Raw genomic sequence first — 20,026 nt, 5'->3', positions numbered from 1 at the left:
AGATAGGATCTTTATCCACTGCACAAATTCATGCTGTTCCTGCATTTTGAATACTGTATACAGTGCTGGTCATCCCACTTTTTAAAAGAGGACGCGATAGAACTATAAAAGGTAGAGAGAATGGCAGCCCAAGGGAAGAGAGGCAGGGGTGGCTAAATAGACTCAGGCTTGTCAGCTTGGGAAAGAAATGGCTGATGGTACATATGGCAAATGTTTATTACAAATAATTAGTAAATAGGTAAGAAGTTTTCATGGCTTCTGATCTAATAAGCAAGGGCACTCACTGAAATGACAACACATTCCAAAGCAGCAATGGGAAGCACTGCTTCACTTATCATCGTTCAGTTATAGGACTTACTGATTTATATATCAGAAAAAAGTGAATATGGCTTTAAAAGGAAGGGTGGGGATGTAGACAAGCACAGGGAAAATTAGCCTACTAATTAGTCTACTAAATAAGGCCAGGCTGGGTGAGGCTTCGCACAACCTGATCCAGTGGGAGGTGTACCTGGCCATGACAGAGCATTGGAACTGGATGTGCTTTTAACCCAAACTATTCCCTGATTCTATGATTCTATACTAGGAACCATGAAAACTGGAAGTGGATACTGTGCCTGGCTCAGGATGCCTCTTGAACTCCTGACTTGCAGCAGCTGGCAGCTGCTATAATAAAATCATTCTATATATTATCACAGAATCATAGAATGCCCTGAGCTGGAAGGGACCCACAACAATCACCAAGTCCAACTCCTGTCCCTGAACAGGACAACTTCAGGGTGTTGTCCAAATCTTTCTTTTTCCATAAATGCTACTACTGATCTCACTCAGAAAAAGAATACAAACCTAGACTAAGTCTTGGTCTGAGCCACCATCCTGTGATGAGACTGAAGTCACACAGGTATAGGGAAAAATGATGCTGAAAACCTCCTAGACTGCTAAGAAAATCAGAGCAGTGATTTTGGGGGACTGGAATTTCAAATATGAAGATTCAGTTTTCCAGCTCACTGAACTAGGTGCCACATGTTTTTCAGCCTGTTTTCTGAAAGGCAAAGTCTCTCAGCCCTAAGAGGACCACTGTGATGATGGTTGTGACGGCTGGAAGGCAAAACTAACACAGAGAAACTGCTGCTACAGGACTGCAATAAAACTTAAAATCAATGAACAAGAAGGGCTGCCTTCTACAGGTGTGCAAGGGCCAAATGACAGCAGACTCAGAAGCCTGACAACTCCAGCATTGATTTTAGAGTAAGAAGTGCACGTTTATCAGTCCAAATCAGAAACAGAGCCTGGTTTTGAATGATAGGAAGGAGAACTAGCAATATCTAACCTCTAATTCCACCCATCAATTAAATGAATATGACTTTTTTATTATTTTATTTAATTTACACAATAAGCGTTTATCAGTCTTCCAACAGCCTTGAAGTGATCAACTGGTGAAATTTAAAGTTTAAAATGTGTATTACACATTTTTAAATTAAGATGAGAGAAGGACAATGCTGAGGGGGACAGAAATCCCAGGATTTAATAAAATCCTAAGGTTATTTAAAAGAATGCATTGATTTACAACAACTATCAGGCAAATACTGTGATGTGCACACACTCCGGGGGCCTCTCAGTAACCTTTAGTATGGTAAGAAACACAAAGTCCTGACTTTGGGACTTTTAGGCACTTCATTAGTATTTGGATGAATTTTATGTTTTAAAGTTTCCTAGAATTCAAGAGTTGCTGTGGAAAACAGAATTTATGGTTTTAACACATAAGGGGTGTTCAACGTTCATCAGGAGACCTTGCCATTTAATCTGCTTCGCTGCTAATGCCTAATTACACCTCATAGAGGAGCCCAGCTAGATTACTGAGAAATGTAATTTTTAAGGACGCTATACACAGACCTTTACATTTTAATAAACCTATTTATTTATATTTTCAATGTATTTTGGTTAGCACCCAGAAGAAAAGCACTTTACCCAGAAGAATAACACTTCATCTCAGTATTCAGGTCCTGTACCTGACTGACAAGGAATTCTCTCTGCTCGGTAGAAGCTTCGAAGTATTTTATAACAGTCAGAGAGCAGCCTCTCATAATCTAGAGCCAGCAAGGCTGGTTCCACCAAATCTGCTGGTGACGACCTATAAGAAGGGCCTTAATACCCAGCAGGAGCAGAGTGGCTGGGAATGCCTCTGCCAGATATCTGTCGTACTGGGCCCCAGCCAAGTCTGCCAGGGACTCATTCCAGGACACTCAGCTGCTATTACACGCCACCAGCAGCTTTTACAGAGGAAGAGCTACCTACTCCTTCCAAATGAGTCAATTAAAAGTGATCTGCCCACCCCAGATGCTGGGCGTAGCACAGAACACAGCTCAAATCCAAACCAGAAAGGGAAGCTGGGGAGGGGCTCTTGATCAGGGAGTGCAGGGATAGGATGAGGGGGAATGGTTTTAAGCTGCAAGAAGGGAGATTGAGATGAGATTTTAGGAAGAAATGTTTTCCTGCGAGGGTGATGAGGCACCGGCACAGGTTGCCCAGAAAAGTTCTGGTTGCCCCATCCCTGGAGGTGTTCAAGGCCAGGTTGGATGGAGCTTTGATCAACCTGATCCAGTGGGAGGTGTCCCTGCCCACAGCATGGGGTTGGAACTAAATGGGCTTTAAGGTCCCTTCCAACCCAAGCCCTTCCATGATTCTATGATTCTGTGAAGTGAACTGTTCAAGTCCACACATACACAGCCCTGGGGAGGGGTTGTCAACACTGACACCTGAAGGAAAATTGGGAAGGGGATGCAATACCTGTCAGGAAGGTGTGTGAAGGAAGGGTCACCAACTTTAGGGTAGGTGAGGGCTCAGAGTGCGGGAAGGGGTATTCTTTTGCTAGAGAATTTAAAAAAGAAGTTGCTGTCAAGGGTTAAAAATAACCAAGAAAAATAGAGAATAGGCAGAGTTAAAAAAAAAAAGACAGATGCTACGTAAACAATGCAAACAGTGGCACATGGTTGCAGAACAATATGATACAGGTATGGGGCCAAATAATGGATTTAATCAAATCCTTTCCCCCCACCCTTCACCTTTAGTCAGCCTCTTAGGGACTGATCCTGAGACATTCCTGAAAGGTCCTCCCACAGACAAACTGAGGGAGCTTGGTACCTTAGAGAAAGGTGCTCAGTATCTTGCTGGGCAAGGTTGATAAAAAGTATTATACAGTGTACAGGGCAGAGGTTCAGCGCTGTGCTTGTCTGGGTGCCAGATAAGCCACTCACAGGGTATAGTGGAGACGTTTCTTGCAGAAAGAAATAACAAGTGTAAGAAGAACACACATGCCTAGTTTTGCGGGGAAGAGTGTTGGCTCCTGATATATAGGAGCAACTGTTAAAGACCTATACAACCTTTCTGGAGAGTGGACAACTAGAGCAGTAGCAGGGGTAAGGAGAGCGCAAGTTAGGCATGGTGCGCTGGGTGAGTTAACACTCTCCTAACATTTTTCATACATTGCGTGTGGCGTGAATGGTGTAACTTGCTTGTTTGGAGCAGATCCTCCTGTCTTCTTCTACCTTCTCTGCTTCTCTGCCTCCCTCTGAACATCTTCCCTCCTCCTCCCCATTGCGTACTTGCCAAGTGTCCTGTTGTATGACAATAAATCCGTGTGGGTGAATGCTGGTTGCTTAACACATACAAACAGGGGAGCTGTGCTCTTCCACTTTCCCCATTATAATTACATAAAAGCAAAACAAAATCAGAGAGACCTCCGATACACAAGAGGCCCCTTCACGCGTTGCGTGGACTCTCCCTTTTTGGGCTATGCAGCTAAGCCACGATGCTTACCTGCTCTGAGTAGTCATTGCCATCAACGTCGTCGCTGTTGGAATGACCTCCCGGACTCTGTACATCTATTCCATGGCTCTCCAGGATTGCTGCTTCTTCGAAAAAAGCAAATGGATCCCTAATTTATCTGATGCATTATAGTAATTAAAAGTAAATATTTTTCTTTTCCCCCAAGAAGTTAAAATAACTGGCAGAACAGAGTTAGTTCATAGCCTCTTCCTCTTCACTCTCCATTATTCGGGAAGACAGCATTTTTCATGCCTGAAGCCCTCCCCTGCCAACTAACAGGTGTTTATAAGTAAGAATCCTTGTTTTCCAGCCAGTCCTATCAGAAATCAGCTTGATTTCTAGTGCACTGGAGTGGCAAAGGCACTCCCTGTAGATCTCCCCACTGTCAGGACTTGACAGGGGTGGGAAGTGTCTGAAAATAGACAAAGGTATTTTTTAAAGTACTTAAGGGATTTAAAAACACACATATCTTTATCTTCCAGCAGGATCCATGCATCTAAAGCTCCCTTTGGTTTTTTTTTAACTCTTTCCAATCCTCCTCCCCATGCACGTCAGCTACAGCTGTAACTCCACCCACCTTGGACCAACTTTGCTTTGTTCCCCTCTGCCCTACAGCAGGTTTCATTTTAAAAAAGATTCAAGTTAAACTTCAGTAACACATCAGATGCTGTAAAAAGACTTTTTCTTATTCACAAATATGGCAAAAAGAAGCAGACAGCAAAGCGGCACAACACGCAACATCTGCAAAAACACTGGTAATAGGCAGGTACGGATTTCTGCTCACCTATAATTAGGTTAGATCTGTATTTAGATTAGATTGAGATGAAGTATTAGGAAGAAATGTTTTGCTGTGAGGGTGGTGAGGCCCTGGCCCAGGTTGCCCAGGGAAGCCACGGCTGCCCCATCCCTGGAGGTGCTGAAGGCCAGGGTCGACGGGGCTTTGAGCATCCTGGGAGGGTGGAATTGGATGGACTTTAAGGACCTTTCCAACCCAAACCATTCCAAGATTCTATAATTCTATGATATAACTGCAAACATAACTCTGCACAGTATCTAAGGGCATAAAATCTTGTATGCACTGCAGAACTTTGCTGGCCATTAATGTGAGTTTATTCTTAATAGAATGTCTTGTTTATTCAAACTAAAAGGTCTGCTTCTTCCAAGTTCAGAGCCGCTTCTGATTTCCTTACGATCAGCACACAAAGAACCAGCCAGGCTAACTCTCAAGTGTTTTACCCTGATCATCAAGAAAAATTGTTACCTTGTTCCAGACTCGTGTCACTTTAGAACCCCTTGGAAAACAATAAGGAGGGCAAACGTAACCAGAATAAGAGGTCTACTTGGAGATCCTTTGGTCCTCTCTGAGACGTAAACCAATGCATCTGGACTCTGAGATCCCTGTGGGGTCTCAGGGATGACAGTAAGAATGACATCCCCAGGTTTGGGCTGAGAGAACAAGCCCATTTCAGTGGAATAGAGCCACAAGGGAACTTATAACCAGATAAAAGCTCTTCATGACAGTCACTTTTCATTTAAGCAGCATGCCAAGGTTGTGAACTTGCAATTGTCTCCACTTCCCTTATTCCCAATGCAGATATTTTTTATTTTAGATTTTATTTGTCATACCCAAAGGAGTCTGAGCATAGGGAAATACAATTCTCCTTCCATCAACAGAATTCTCACTTCAGTTTGTAAAACTGATCGTTCAGTAAAACTTCACAACCGCATCATTTTTCCTGCATTGATGATGGAATTCCATAAATTAAATTCCTAGCCATAGTTAAGAAAAAAACTGGAACAGCAACAGACCAATTTTAAAAATTGCTCCACATTTCTATTAAGAATGTCAGAACCGCTAGTATTTTCATTAATATAATCTTACGTAATTTCCATCTCTATATATGAACACAGGCTCTGTGATACATTACCAATATTGGCTCTTCTCTTGATTTCCTTCCTTCTGTTGGCAAACCAGTTGTACACTTTAAGGGATGTAACTCGCTCCAAATCCGATAATTTTTTTCCTGTGAACGTAACAGGGGGAAAAAAACCCAGCATTGTTACTCCCTGGGTTGCACAGGTAGGGAAAAGACCCTCACACAGTGATAAACCCTGAAATACAGGCAACACTGAAAAGTTATTATAACTGAGAATAAAGTGAATTTTATGTGAATCAGAGTATTGTGCCCAGATGCTATGGTAATAAATGCCAAATATCTCCCTATAAACAAAGTAGCTTTTCTTCTTTTTTTTCAAATCTGAAATACAGGAATTTCATTGCAGCTTCAATCAATGAAATTCAGAGCCATGGGAGAATAGAAGGCTGCTTTTCTAGTTCAAGCATAAAACTGAGACTCTAACCACTCCAATTCAATTCACAGCCCTAGCACGAATCGCATCCCCTTGGGCGACTGACTTCTCTTTGCTCTGTGAGGATATAGTTCAATGATGCATTTTCTTCAGCAGCCAAACAAATGAAAAAATTTTGTGTCATCCTCTCCGATCTGCTTTGCTCCCTCTCTACCAGCAACTGCTATTGTGCTCCCACAGCACTGATCACTCTCCCCAAACCGCAGCAGGACACTTGTGATCTTCTGGGAGAAGGGCGGGGGGATGCTAGAAACGAGATCACTGGAGTTTTACACTGAAACCAGGCAAAAAAATCCCAACAATGAACAGCCAGCTACAGAGACAATCTTTTCTCCTCATCAACAGTGTGAAAGAGGGATGACTGGAGGGATTCAGCATCACAGGGACAGCATGGAAATCTCTTCCGCTGACTATTCAATGTGGCTGCATCTCAGGTGTCTGCAGGCTATATGCAGATGAAACTCCCCTGCCTTGAGCTATTTCTATAAGTTTATTTATTAAGGACACAAAACATCCGAGTAACTGCAGCAATCAGCAAGCTTAAATAAGTCAGGAGAGTGGAGACAAGTGAAAGAAAGACAAATCTGGAAATAGATAGCCATACTGTTTCTTAATGTTAGTACCGTTCACAAAATTCTATCAATACCAAGATGCAGTGTTTAAGCAGTTTGTTCAAATCACAAGCATTTAAGTTAGAAAAGACCTTGAAGATCATCGAGTCCAACCCTTAACCTCACAAGGCAAACTCCACCACTAAATCACTAAGCACCACATGGCTTTCAAATCCTTTCTAGGACGATGAGTCCACCACTTCCCTGGGCAGCCTGTTCCAATGCTTGACAACTTCTCCTGGGAAGGAATATATCTTAATATCCAATCTGAACCTCCCCTGGTGCAACTCAAGGCCACTTCCTCTTATCTTATCACTTGTTACTTGGTAGAAGAGATCAGCACCCCCCTCACCACAATTTCCTTTCCAGAAGCTGCAGAAAGCAATGAGGTCTCCCCTCAGCCTCCTCTCCTCCAGATTAAACAGTCCCAGGGCCCTTAGCTGCTCCCAGAACCCCTGGGCTCCAGACTATTTCCCAGCTCCATTGCACTTCTCCAGAAAAACTCCAACCCCTCCATGTGTTTCATGGACTGAGGGGCCCAAAGTGAACCCAGGATTCAAGTTGCGGGCTCACCAGCGGGGAGTGAGGACAATCCCTTCCCTGCTCCTGCTGGCCACCCCATGGCTGATCCAAGCCAGGATGCTGTTGGCCTTCTTGACCTCCTGGGCCACTGCTGGCTCATGTTCAGCTGCTGTCGACCAGCACCCCCAGGGCCTTCTCCTCCAGGCAGCTTTCCAGCCACTCTTCCCCAAGCCTGGAGTGCTGCGTGGGGTTGTTGTGACCCAAAAGCAGGACCCGGCACTTGGGTTTGTTAAACCTCATACAATTGGCCTCAGCCCATCGATCCAGCCTGTCCAGATCCTCCTGCAGAACCTTCCTGCCCTCCAGTAGATCAACACACCCACATAACTTGGTGTCATCTGCAAACGCACTGAGGGAGCACTTGATCTGCTCATATAGATCTTGGACAAAAATATTAAACGAAACTGGCCCCAACACTGAGCCCTGGGGAACGTCACTTGTAAACTGGATGTAACTCCAGTCACCAGAACACGCTGGGCTCAGCCATCCAACCATTGTTTTACCTAGCATCACAACCTGTTGGGTCCAGTCAACAGACAGTTTTTTTTACCATGCATTTAATTGAAGTTGCTAAACCAACCAACAGCAGAGTCAGGAATAAAATCCCCAGCCTCCTCAGCGTTCTCCCTACTAGATCATTCTGCTTCCACAAGTAAAAGACAAGAGGCAATACCTAAAAGTTTCAACAAGGGAAATTCTGACTAGGTACTAGGAACAAATATTTTGCCTGGAGAGTACTCAACGCTGTGGAACAGGGGCCCAGAGGAGGGAAAACCTCTGGGCTCGGGGATATTCAAAACTGAAGAAAGTAAAGCCCTGAGCAACCTAATCTAAGCTGGTCTTGCTTGACCAGGTGATCTCCAAAGGTCGTTTCCAGCCTCAATTGTTTTGATTAGTGTTTGATGGGAACAGTTGGACTCGATGATCCGGTGGGTCTCTTCCAACCTGGTTATTCTGTGATTCTGTGATTGATTCTGTGTGAATCTGTGCTATCCTGGACTGTTCCAATGTTCATGAGTGATGCCTTAGCTTTCTTGTGCATTGTCTTTTAGTCTAGTTACAAAAAATCTCAATATACCCAAAACACAACTTCTGAAAACTATGCAAATGTTGGGTTAACAAAACTAAGCATAGGCAGGTGTGTCCACTAATACTTCACTGAATATTCATGTTCCTCTCCTAAGTACGACTTCTCATGGAGCAGGGAAAATGCAACTCATTGATCCAAATACAAGGTCTCCATCAGTGCACAGGTTCTCATATAAGACCCCTGTCTAGAAGCTCTAATGCAAACTCAAAGATAGGAAAGCAGAGCTCCTTACTCCTCCAAGGACCTGCTGTATGATCTCCGGCAAGCCTCAGGGTGAGAACTTAAGGTTTTTCATTTCTAAAATGGAACCAGTAAAACCCAGTTTCGTGGAGCGTAATAAAATTCTTGGAGTGTTTGAACTGGTGCTTTGAAATAACTGAACGTAAAGAATGAAAACCTTTCAGGCTTGTTGATCTTCTTAGCAATTCCATTTACCAGGCTGCATAAGTGAAACGTTCAGATGCACAACCTGTACTTCATATCTCAGCTGGTGGAAATTTAAGTTGCAGACATCGGCATTTAGGTTTGGAAATGGTATTGACCGTCACGTTCATCCAAGGATGGCAGCTCTGAACAACCCAGCCCATAGAAAGCTCAAGAAGAAACCTACTATTAGCAGGGAGCACTGCATTTGTTAGTAAGAGCCATACAATGAGATTTGCTGAATTAAGCAGGAGATGGTGAAATCTAATTGCAATTGCCTTTGGAAAGGACACCACGAGCAGCTCCTCACCTGGCTTTTGTATAACTGCATTACAGGCGTTTGCAATCTCTTCTCTCTTTGCCTCGTCTGGATATTGATTCTCATTGAAGTAACTGCAAAGTGAGAAAAAAATACAAGTTGTTTTTAGAAATCAGAGCATGAAGGCTCCAAAGCAGTTTCCCTAAAAGGTGTCAACTGCTGGTTTATGCATCACTTACAGAGGTAACACAGATGCAGTAAATGTTACGTAAACCTGTATATGCACACAATAATACCAGCAAACACTCATATCCACAGAGAGTGGATAAAGCTTCCCAAATGCCTCAGATAAATGAAAAGCATCTCAGCAGATGCAGCACCACCTTGGCATCTGGAATATTGCACTAGGAGATGCAGCAAAGTAGGTGATGCTATGAATATCAGAGTTAGAATGATACAATGATAGAATGTACTGAGTTGGAAGGGATCCACAAGGATCAAGTCCAACTCCTGTCCCTGCATAGGACAACCCAATATTCACAGCATCATGTCAGAAGACATCGCAGGCTGTGCCTCTGCCTTTGTTTATTATCTTTTAATTGTCTTTTTTTCCACACGCTCTCAAGCTTAGGCAGCGTCCTATGAATGAAGGAGCTGTTCAGTATTTATTTCAGTCCCTGGGTTAAAATATACACACATACGTCCATGTATATATATGATCACAGAATGAATCACAGAATGGTTTGGGTTGGAAGGGACCTTAAAGCGCATCCAGTTCCAAACCCCCTGCCATGGGAAGGGACACCTCCCACTGGACCAGGCTGCTCAAAGCCTCATCCAACCTGGCCTTGAGCACCTCCAGGGATGGGGCAGCCACAACCTGTTCCAGTGTCTCACCAAATTATGCACAAACATACACAAATCTTGCACACTTCAGACCAATATGATATGAAGATGGCACAGACAAAATCACACAGTAATACAATGAGATTTGTGGAGTCAGAGTAGCTTTTTTTTTTTTTTTACCATAATTTAAAAATTTTAAATCTTCCCCAGAGCAACATATTGAGGATAGCATATTTTAACAGTATTTTTTTCTGAACAATCATGATTTTATTGTACTTTATATGCAGTAAACATCCTGTAAAAGTTAAACTGTTTTCTCGCTTACTTCATTTAAGAGCTTTACAAATTTTAATGAACTAATTTACATTCTACAGAACTTATCAGATCTGCATCAAACCAAACAAAAAGTCCGGTTTACTTCAATGGACTCTGATAAGGGTGCCATAAGCAGGGACTCCAGTATTTTCTTCTGCAGATTGTTTGTAGCACATAATCCTAACAATTCTTTGATCAACTTCGATCAGCAGCAGGTTGAGCTGTTGGACAGCTACTCTGTACTTGAAAATAAGACATTTCCTTTAATTATGAATCATTTGGCAGCAGGAGATTTAGGCATGTTTAGGGAATTATTTGCCACAGTCATATTTCTCCTCCAGTGGATTGGCCCCAACACAGTTACTTTATATGGAAACCTGGGTTCTGTCCCACAGAACAACTGTTTCTGTCCAGCCTTCTTTGGGGTGAGTGGTATTAACACAGATCTCACGATTTCACTTCCAGTTCAGATCGCAAATACCAATTTTAAACATTCATTTTGAATTTTAGCTCCTTCTTCCTCCGATTGTGAGCAGTGTTGTTTACAGGTGCAGCTATGCCCACGACAGAGTCCTGCTCTGAAGCTGCTACTCGTTGACTAAGAGAACACACATTAGCACAGCTAAGTCGCGTTGTTAATGCGCTTCCACTTGACTTGCTGAGAGAGCAAACAAAACTGCAGAAATAGCTCCATGTGCACTAAACGAAGGGTCGGCTAAGTCTATACCACCGATCTGGGCATTGGAGACAAACACACGTACAAGTGAACACCCACTGCTACTTCCCTGGACCTCAGAGTTGCTCTTATGCAGCAAATATGGAGAGACAGACGGATCATAACTGCAGTTTCCCTAGGCTTGAACCTACCCTGGAAAACAGGTGAGACTTTGCGGCTAGATCATAGAACGGTTTGGGTCGGAAGGGACCTTAAAGATCATCCAGTTCCATCCCCCCACACTTTTACACTTACTTTCTGGGAAGTACATAGCGCTGTCAACTCTGGCACTGGCACCAGCAGGAACACTCCCTGAATTATCAGCAAGAGATCTTCTTCCCCCGTCACAATCAGCAGAAGCCCCAGTCTCTGGGGATGGTACTTTTAAAGCATATTCTTTCCCATTCCAGACATGTCATCTTTTGTACTGCCATATCATTTTCAGTGGTATGTGCGTCTCTGTCTTAACAAATTTCTTCCCCAAAGGGTTGTGTTATGTACAAAGTTTTTTTTCAGAATGGAAAGCTTGCCAAGCAGACTATAAACTACTTTTCCTAGTATTCAGTCATGGAAACAGAAACTCGGGATCCCTGTCCAGCTGTCTCGTGACTGCGTCTCAGCTCTCCCACCTATAAAATAGAGAACTCTGCCCAGAGCCAATAGCTATTTCCTCTTCCAAGTGCCAAGAGATAAAGGAACATCAAGACATCATAGCTGAAAGTTGCTGCATTATTTACATGAATATACAGAATCATGGAATGGTTTGGGTTGGAAGAGACCTTAAAGCCCATCCAGTTCCAACCCCCTGCCATGGGCAGGGACACCTCCCACTGGATGAGGTTACTCCAAGTGCCATCCAACCTGGCCCCTCCAGGGTCGGGGCAGCCACGACTTCTCTGGGCAACCTGGGCTAATACCTCACCAGTCTCACAGGAAAATATTTCTCCCAGAGATCTCATCTAAATGCCCCCCTTTTCAACTTCAAACCGTTCCCCCTCATCCTATCCCTGCACTCCCTGATCAAGAGCCCCTCCCCAGCTTACCTGTCGGCCCCCTTTAAGTACTGGAAGGTATATCATATGGCCTGCAGTCCTAATCAGGAATCCAGGTCATCACTAGGTGTACAAATATTAACCTGATGGATCTACTTGGTGATGTGCCAAAACCAGAAGGTGAAACCCTGTTATCATGCGATTTTACGGATCCAGATCACCTGTGGTCACAGACCTGCTAGATAATGTGTAACTTTATGGAAGAAATTATGGAAGATGTAAACTTAAATCGTGTATAATTGAATCGCCCATTCTTATGTTGATGCAAGAAACTGAGACATCAATTAATGAAGAAAAGACAACACAAGAGCCACTAGCAATCCTTCGCTTGGCACGTAACTAAACACCATCTTGTTAGCAAGACACTGACTGCCATACGCTTTTGCTGGCTCCAACAAAAACACATTTTCTAACAACCGCAAAAGTCACTGTGAGAGAGGAAACTTCCCAAACTGGACAATAAATAAGACACCTCTTCTGGCAAATGAGAGAGCTTTCTTTGCGTAGTCAAAACCATTTTATGTTTTATATTTACTCTCCTCTGAAACAGTTATCCTTATCTTAACACATTTTACAACTGAATAAGCTATAAACATTTTCATTTGATTGGATCAAACAGTATTTTTCATCATTCTGAAACATTTTCTTTAAATTCTAACACAAACTTCTTATCTCTTAATGTAAATGTCTTAAAGTTTCTAGAAGAAAAGTGATTCCCACTTGAAAATCTGAAACTCCTTTCATCCTGAAAGCACGTTTTATGAAAAAAAAACCCACCAAAAATTGGAGATGCTTTCAGGCAGCTCTTCTGGTAAATGAGATGTTTTTATGTAGATCATAAAGCTGAAAAGGTACCAGAGAGGAGCTGGAAGGGAACTAGTCGAGTGGTTCAACTCAGTTTCTGTAGTTGACACAGTAATTCTAGTACCTGACTCTCCTTCCACCAGCTGCCTCATTCCTTGTCCACATTAAAGATGTGCCTTCTCCTTCCCTCACACATTCAAGCTGCCTGTGAACTTGTCCAACCCTAAACCTGTGCTTCCCAAAACCGTATCTTCTTCTCAGCTTCTCCTGATAACATTCTACTCCATCACCATATTGTGTTTTCACCTTTGACAGAGTGCAAGCAGGTTTTATCGGGCAAGAGATCATACTCGGGTGTTTCCAGTCTTAAAGGAAAAGATCTCATAGCTACAGGTAACCTAAAACATATGACCTCAACCTGACTTTCACACTCAGCCTCCAAGTTCTCTGCATACACACTCTACCAAACCATTCATGTTTCATTCCTATCACTTCTCCAAGTTCTTAATGGGACTGGTGAATGAGATAACATGATGAAAAGCACAACACAGAACCGCAGAATGGTTTAGGTTAGAAGGGACAGTAAGGCCCATCCAGTTCCAATCCCCTGCCATGGGCAGGGACACCTCCCACTGCATCAGGTTGATCAAAGCCCCATGCAACCTGGCCTTGAACACCTCCAGGGATGGGGCAGCCACCACTTCTCTGGGTAACCTGGGCCAGGGCCTCCCCACCCTCACAGGAAAACATTTCTTCCTAAGATCTCACCTCAGTCTCCCCTCTACCAGCTGAAAACTGTTCCCCCTCTTCCTATCCCTGCACTCCATGTTCAAGAGCCCCTCCCCAGCTTTCCTGTAGGTGAAACTCTTAAAGCCTCCCAACATTTCTGGAAAGCAGGTGAGAATAACTGAGTTTCAACACAGAGAAGCAATGGAATTCAAGACTTCTTCTCTGACTGGTTTGGTTCACTCATCTAGAAGCTGTGAATTTTTTGGCTATGGTTCTTCTTGCAAGCAGAGAATTAATTAATCTGCCTCCAGTTCTGTTTCTTATCAGCCAGGTCTACCCTCGCTAAGGGACAGGGAAAGAACACAAGATGTCTGAATTTCTCTTCACAGTCACAAACCACAGCCTGTTCCCAATCTGAAAAGGTCCTGAAAAATACAGATGAGAAATACAAATCAATACAAACTTAAAAGGGGGGAAGGAAAAGAAAGAAAAAGGAAAAGAGCAGGCACAAGTAAATCCTGCAAAGGCACCCTGCTTTCTAGACAAAGGGCAGCTGTCAGCTGAATACCTTCAATGAAGAAACCAAATGATCTCTTTTGTGGAAAATGACAGTGGAGGATTAAAGTGAAAAGTGGCCAAATAATTTACATGAGATGAGAATCCATATGATGGTAAAGAATGTAGATATCCTTGAAGCGGTTTCATTTCAATAACACTGAAGCCCAGAAAAATTGCAGATTCAGAGAAACCCTCTTTCTTTCAGGGATAATGTGCTTAGGACAATGATGGAGAGAGAATCCATCTCAGCCCCAGACTCTGTAATGGGAGTAAACGCATTCCCCCGGCTCTTTACCAAGGTGCCCCTATCTGAATTCCTGCAATAGCTGCCAATCTTTTTTTGCTCAGCTCTACGGCTTCTGTTATCCAGGCTGAGATATCAGATGCATTAAGCAATGCCTCAGTAGCGTCCCTGATAATCCACAGTGGAAGTTTTGCTGCTTCGTATCAGCTTTGCAGCTGCCAGGGAAGTGTTTGAAGCGACCCAAGCTAGAGAGCTGGAGAAGGACGGGCAGGTTTGGTACTTTCGCATGGGCCTGGATGTCAGACACAAACCGATAAAACCCCAGCACTGCTCAAAAGACCCCAGGCTGGGGAAAGGCTTAGTTTACAGCATGATGTAATGGTTAGAGCTTCAAAGTGTGGAAGTGATTCAAAGTAGAGAGGCTCAGATGTGCTGCAGGGTAACAATTCAAAGCAGCTCAGCTGCTACCGCAGAATAACACACACTCAAGGTGAGGCAGCTCAGGGATGTCTACATCAGGGTAAGCTCACTGGAAGTAGGCTGATTTACCTTGCAATTAACAGGAGGCAAGAATCATAGAATCATTTAGGTTGGAAAAGACCTCTAAGATCATCCAGTCCAACTGTCAGCCCGACCCCACCGTGCCTACTAAACCGTGTTCCGAAGCATCACAGCCACACAGTTTTTGAACCCCTCCAGGAATGAGGACTCCACCACTGCCCAGGGCAGCCTCTGCCAGGGCTTCACCACTCTTTCCATGCAGGAATATTTCCTCATATCCAATCGAAACTGTCCCTGGTCCAACTGGAGGCCATTTCTTCTCATCCTACAGCTTGTCACGTGGGAGAAGAGACCAACACCCACCTCATTACAACCTCCATTCAGGTAGTTGCAGAGAGCGATCAGGTCTTCCCCTCAGCCTCTTCTCCAGCCTAAACGATACCAGGTCCCTCAGCCAGGAAGAGACAGATAGATATTTACTGAAGAACAGTAGACACACTGTAAGTTCACTCCCTCTCTTAACTTCATGTTTGCATCTCTGGGTTCCCACTTCCATCAGCACGGGACGCACCGGCAAGTGAAACCCCCAGCACTCTTGTGGCGTTCTAACTCCTCTACCAAAGACCATCCTTCCCGAGACTAGGGCTGCAGTCCAGCTGAACACCATTTAAGCACAGACTGAAAGGAATGGTCCTTCACTCCCTTTCTGCAAGAAGGTTTTCTGCCTGACTGCTTCTCTGGCCCAGCTTTCCACACAGGCCCAGAGCAGTAGATGTGCAGCCAAGGAAGGCGGGCAGGAGGTGGCTGAAACACGCAGCTGGGACCAGTTCCTTCAACGGCAGCTCACGCACATCATCACAACCGATGCAAAAAGCAAAGCCTGAGCAACAGGCTCAGCAACTGGCCCAGGGATGGAAAAATAGAACTATTTTTCCCAGCTCCCATCTGACCCCTGTGGATGTACAGAAGATCTTGCTGCCACCAGACACTCAGCTCCCTGCCAAACCCTCCGGTGTCTCAAAATACACGAGAGTGCAAGCTGCTCTGTTGTCTTCGATAAGGCTGCCTGTAATTTCAGCTCCCTATCTAGTTTCCTGTCGAATGGTCCCTCTGCTTTCCACTGACAAGTTACATAAAACACTCAAATAGTGTTACCTACTTTCTCATTAGTATATTTACCAATGTAGTATCACCTAGGAGCAAGAGGTCATTGTCTCAGTCTTTGTGGTTTTTAACAGAACTATTATTCCGGCTGTCAAACAAATGGAAATATTTCTGAAGGCAGACTGTCATTTGTGCCTGAGATCCTATCACCATGTGGCATGAGACAGACTGTCAGAGAAGTGACATTCAAAGCATAATCTCATCGGAAAGTGTAATGACTAGTTTATTTCCCAGTAAATACTGGCCAAGAATATCACTAATGCCATTTTCAGCGAGGTCAGCAGATGACACCATCCATTTTATCTACTGATATTTCTACAGATTCTATAATAACGGCATGCATGTCAACTAAACCGCACACCCCACAATATATTGTAGTCGTTTCCACTCTAGACAGCAAAATTAAAGCTCAAAGATGTATCCTCCACAGATAAACTCTGATGGAGTGGAGAATTACACTGAAGACGCCATCTTCTCTTTCCCCTGAGACTGCTAAAGGCAACCCCCACTTTAAGTGCTACAGGAAACATCTGGTGAGCTACTGTGGCACCCGAGATCAGCCAGGGATGAGAACTGCAGCTCGCTGGATGTGAGGAGACGAACTTGAGTCTAGACACTCCTGAAGCATCAGCTCAACTAGACCTTCCATCCAAGCAGAAGACCAATATAAATAAATCCCAAACCCAGAAAAATACAATTGCTACAGCTCTCTACTGTTTTCCCTACAGCACTATCATTTAGCATGGTCTCTCATTGGTCTGTGGATTTTAAGGATGAAGAAATCCCTGCAGGACTCCAGCGTGACCTCTTCTACTGCACCGACCAGAGAGTTCCCAGCAATTCTGGCATTAAGCCTAGACCTTCTGTTCAACCTACAGAGATATCCAGTCCCAACATAAAAATTTGGGATTTTATCCAATGCAAAATCCACAATAACTTTAAATAAAATTTGGAGCCAAACTGTAAAAATTCTCATTCTTTGAAAACCATAGAAAGGGTTTGATTGGAAGGGGCCATACACACCATCCAGTTCCAATTCCCCCGCAGACAACAGGGACACTTACCGCTGGATCAGATTGCTCCAAGCCCCATTTAACCTGGCCTCGAATACCTCCAGGGATGAGGCAGCCACCACTTCTCTGGGCAACCTGGGCCAGGGCCTCCTCAGCCTCACAGGAAAAAAATTCTTCCTAATATCTAGTCTAAACTTCTCTTTCAGTTTAAAACCATTAACCCTTGTCCTATTGCTACAGGCATTGCAAAAAGTTCTTCCCCATCTTTCTTATCAGCCCCTTTTAAGTACCAAAACGCCACAACATCATCTGCATCTCATAGAATCACAGAATCATAGAATCACCAGGTTGGAAAAGACCCACCAGATCATTCCTAGCTTGAGCTTTCAGCCCTGGGGTATTGCCATACTCGCTGTCTAGAGAGAGAACAGGTTTTAACTCACTCACACTAAAAGACGTTCCATTCTTGTACTTCTTTTCATGGAAGTGCAATCAGCAAGACTAGATCACTTACAGCACCATATATATAAAAATTGTAACTATTTGTCTCGTCAGTATGTGTTTGTGTACATAAACTGCATAGTCATTTCAGTACACATTAAAAAACCTTGTACAATAGAGCTGACTTTCCCTTCTGGTTTTACAAATCAGTGCCTAAACTCCGACACAGTCATTTAACTGATGTTTCTTAGCAGGAATCTACTCTGCAATGTAGATTAAAATGCCAAAAATACACCTTGCACTGGAGTGCGTGGAACCGTATGACCTTCAGAGCTACTAAAACATTATCAAGTTTGTAATTTCTTTAACACCATTTTCTCAGTATTTTGACAGTGGTCTCAGGCACCAACACAATCCTATCAGCTGGTAATATTATCCTAAAATTTGTTTAAGAACAGAATTAATTGATAACAGTTCTGAAAGCCTCATATTCGCAGAAGATAATCTATGCCTCCTGATCTACAGCACCCTACCGGTGAGATAATTAACAATTAAAAAAAGAATAGTTAAGACATCGGAGGTGGCAATTTACTCTTCCTTGTAATTGGATTTGGTGATAAGAATATTTTTGTAATTACACAACACCTCTCTTCTGCATAGAAGGGCTTGGAGGTTTTAGCAATCTAAAACACACATGTACTTTCGGCTTAAGGCACCTTGAAGACACTGACAGCAGACAATGACTAAAGTTTTATGACAATCCTTGAGCTTAATGGTATTGCAGGCTCTCAAAACTAACAGAGTTAAACTACGATGTTCACTAAATAAAAGGTGAAAAAAAGAGACGGAAAAGTTTTGAAGCCAGCAAGCTGTTAACACATCAAGACATGATAAAGTGAGGATTGTTCTGTAATACTTTAACAGCTGGCTGGTGGGAGCATACAGCACCTTCAAAGTTCTTTCTAACAAGGCATCTAAGCATGAATAATAGCATCTCTTGTTTGCCTTTGTTTACTTGCAATATTTAAATTGAGTCCTGCACACCATAGGAAGTTTATTTGCATTAAATCATAGAATCACTGAATGGTTTGAGTTGGAAGGGACCTTAAAGCCTACCCAGTTCAACCCCCCCTGCAATGACAAGGGACACTTTCCACTGCAACAGGCCACTCATAGCCTCATCCAACCTGGTCTGAACACCTCCTGGAATGAGGCATCATCCGGACTTAACCGACTGGTAAGCAAGATCTTTATCAAGACAAATGTAAAACAAACCCCTCGTCTATGTTCTTTAACTTTGTACAGGTATTTCAGTTACATCCTCTGCATTATCTGGTTGTCACAAGGCAAGTAAAGGCAGGGTCAGTCCATGGATGAAACATCTCCAAGAAGGGATAAGATCCTGGAGGAATCAGCCCAAGCACTTCAGTAAGAACACGCTCGTTCATAAGGGCTGTTTCGCTCCTCACTGATCCACCTTTCCAATGAGATGCACTGTAATGAACTGCAACACGTAACTAATAACTAGGCTGAAAATTTAAAGGAATGCCTTGGACTATGGCTATCAGTGATATTCCTCATGGCTACACCTTCCCCTAAGACTGAGAATTTAACCTATTTCTGAAAAGGATACAATGAAGGTTAAAAAAATAAAGAGAAGTTAAACATGGAACTGAAGTCCCAGTCCCACGCTCTTGTGATTAAGAGAATAACAAGGAGCATTTAGAAGCTGAAAGAGTGTCAGCCTACATGCATAATAAGCAACAATTCAGATAACTTTTTCTATATATTTGTGCTTACGTACCAAATTTTCTCCTTCTTTTTTCTTTATAAGGAAATTGTATTAAACAAGCTCTTTCGAATAGGTCCATGTCTTCTATTCTGTTGATGGAGTTCCCCACAAACAGCACAGTATTCAAAACAGATTAAAAAACTTATGCATGTTCCAAAGGAAAACAAAACAAAACAAAAAGGTCAATTGTGCTATCCCAGACTACAAAAAAAAAATGGATAAAAACCAATCTAGGATGTGGTAGTGACATTTGTGGTTAAAGCCTATATGGCTCTCTGATAAAACATTCCTTTTAGTCTGTTTAAAGTGTTCTACCCGCTGACCAAGAACCCATAAATACATGATGCAACATCTTACGAGTTTTACTTAGGAATTTTGCTCCCTCACTTCTACTTGTAATTACTCTCTTTATTATTTATATAAAGACCTCACATCTGTTACTACATGGCAGAGAATTTCCTCACTGAAGTAGGTTTGGACTCTACTCAAGAGCTAAGCTGCTGTGAGAGTTCACAGGAATACTTTGCATACTTCCAGAAACCAGGAATGGGTAAATCCAACAGCACTTGAGCAGGATGGTGCTCACATATATTCCATGCAGAGAGCTGGCTGCATCAAAGCAAGAGGTGACAAGGTGCCAACCTGACTACTGATTCCTTCCGAATGCTTTCCAGATTGCTCAAGAAGTTAATTTT

The 20,026-nt window shown here is 43.1% G+C and overlaps 1 protein-coding gene across 17 annotated transcripts in view; it reads right to left on the bottom strand.

Annotated features, from left to right (window-relative positions):
• HMBOX1 (homeobox containing 1) overlaps nucleotides 1–20,026 on the bottom strand; it is a 136,933-nt gene that overhangs the window by 16,821 nt on the left and 100,086 nt on the right. For 6 of the 17 annotated variants that reach the window (XR_011336835.1, XM_069850686.1, XM_069850690.1 and 3 more), the window contains exons 7-10: nucleotides 9,209–9,291; nucleotides 5,751–5,846; nucleotides 3,814–3,908; nucleotides 3,480–3,611 (exon numbers count right to left, since the gene is read on the bottom strand). Coding sequence is in view for 16 of the 17 variants with exons in the window: in XM_069850686.1 (XP_069706787.1) it covers nucleotides 3,480–3,611; nucleotides 3,814–3,908; nucleotides 5,751–5,846; nucleotides 9,209–9,291 (406 nt within the window). In the remaining variant the exon portion in view is untranslated. Of the gene's footprint in view, nucleotides 1–2,784; nucleotides 2,866–3,479; nucleotides 3,612–3,813; nucleotides 3,909–5,750; nucleotides 5,847–9,208; nucleotides 9,292–20,026 lie in introns of all 17 variants that reach the window. The other 11 variants (XM_069850698.1, XM_069850702.1, XM_069850696.1 and 8 more) reach the window with 10 other exon arrangements.

This window comes from Phaenicophaeus curvirostris, chromosome 2 (genome assembly GCF_032191515.1).
Source record: "Phaenicophaeus curvirostris isolate KB17595 chromosome 2, BPBGC_Pcur_1.0, whole genome shotgun sequence".
NCBI classification, from domain to species: Eukaryota; Metazoa; Chordata; class Aves; order Cuculiformes; family Cuculidae; genus Phaenicophaeus; species Phaenicophaeus curvirostris.
The sequence above is the reverse complement of the archived record's forward strand: the minus strand, read 5'-3'. Positions and strand labels throughout refer to the sequence as shown.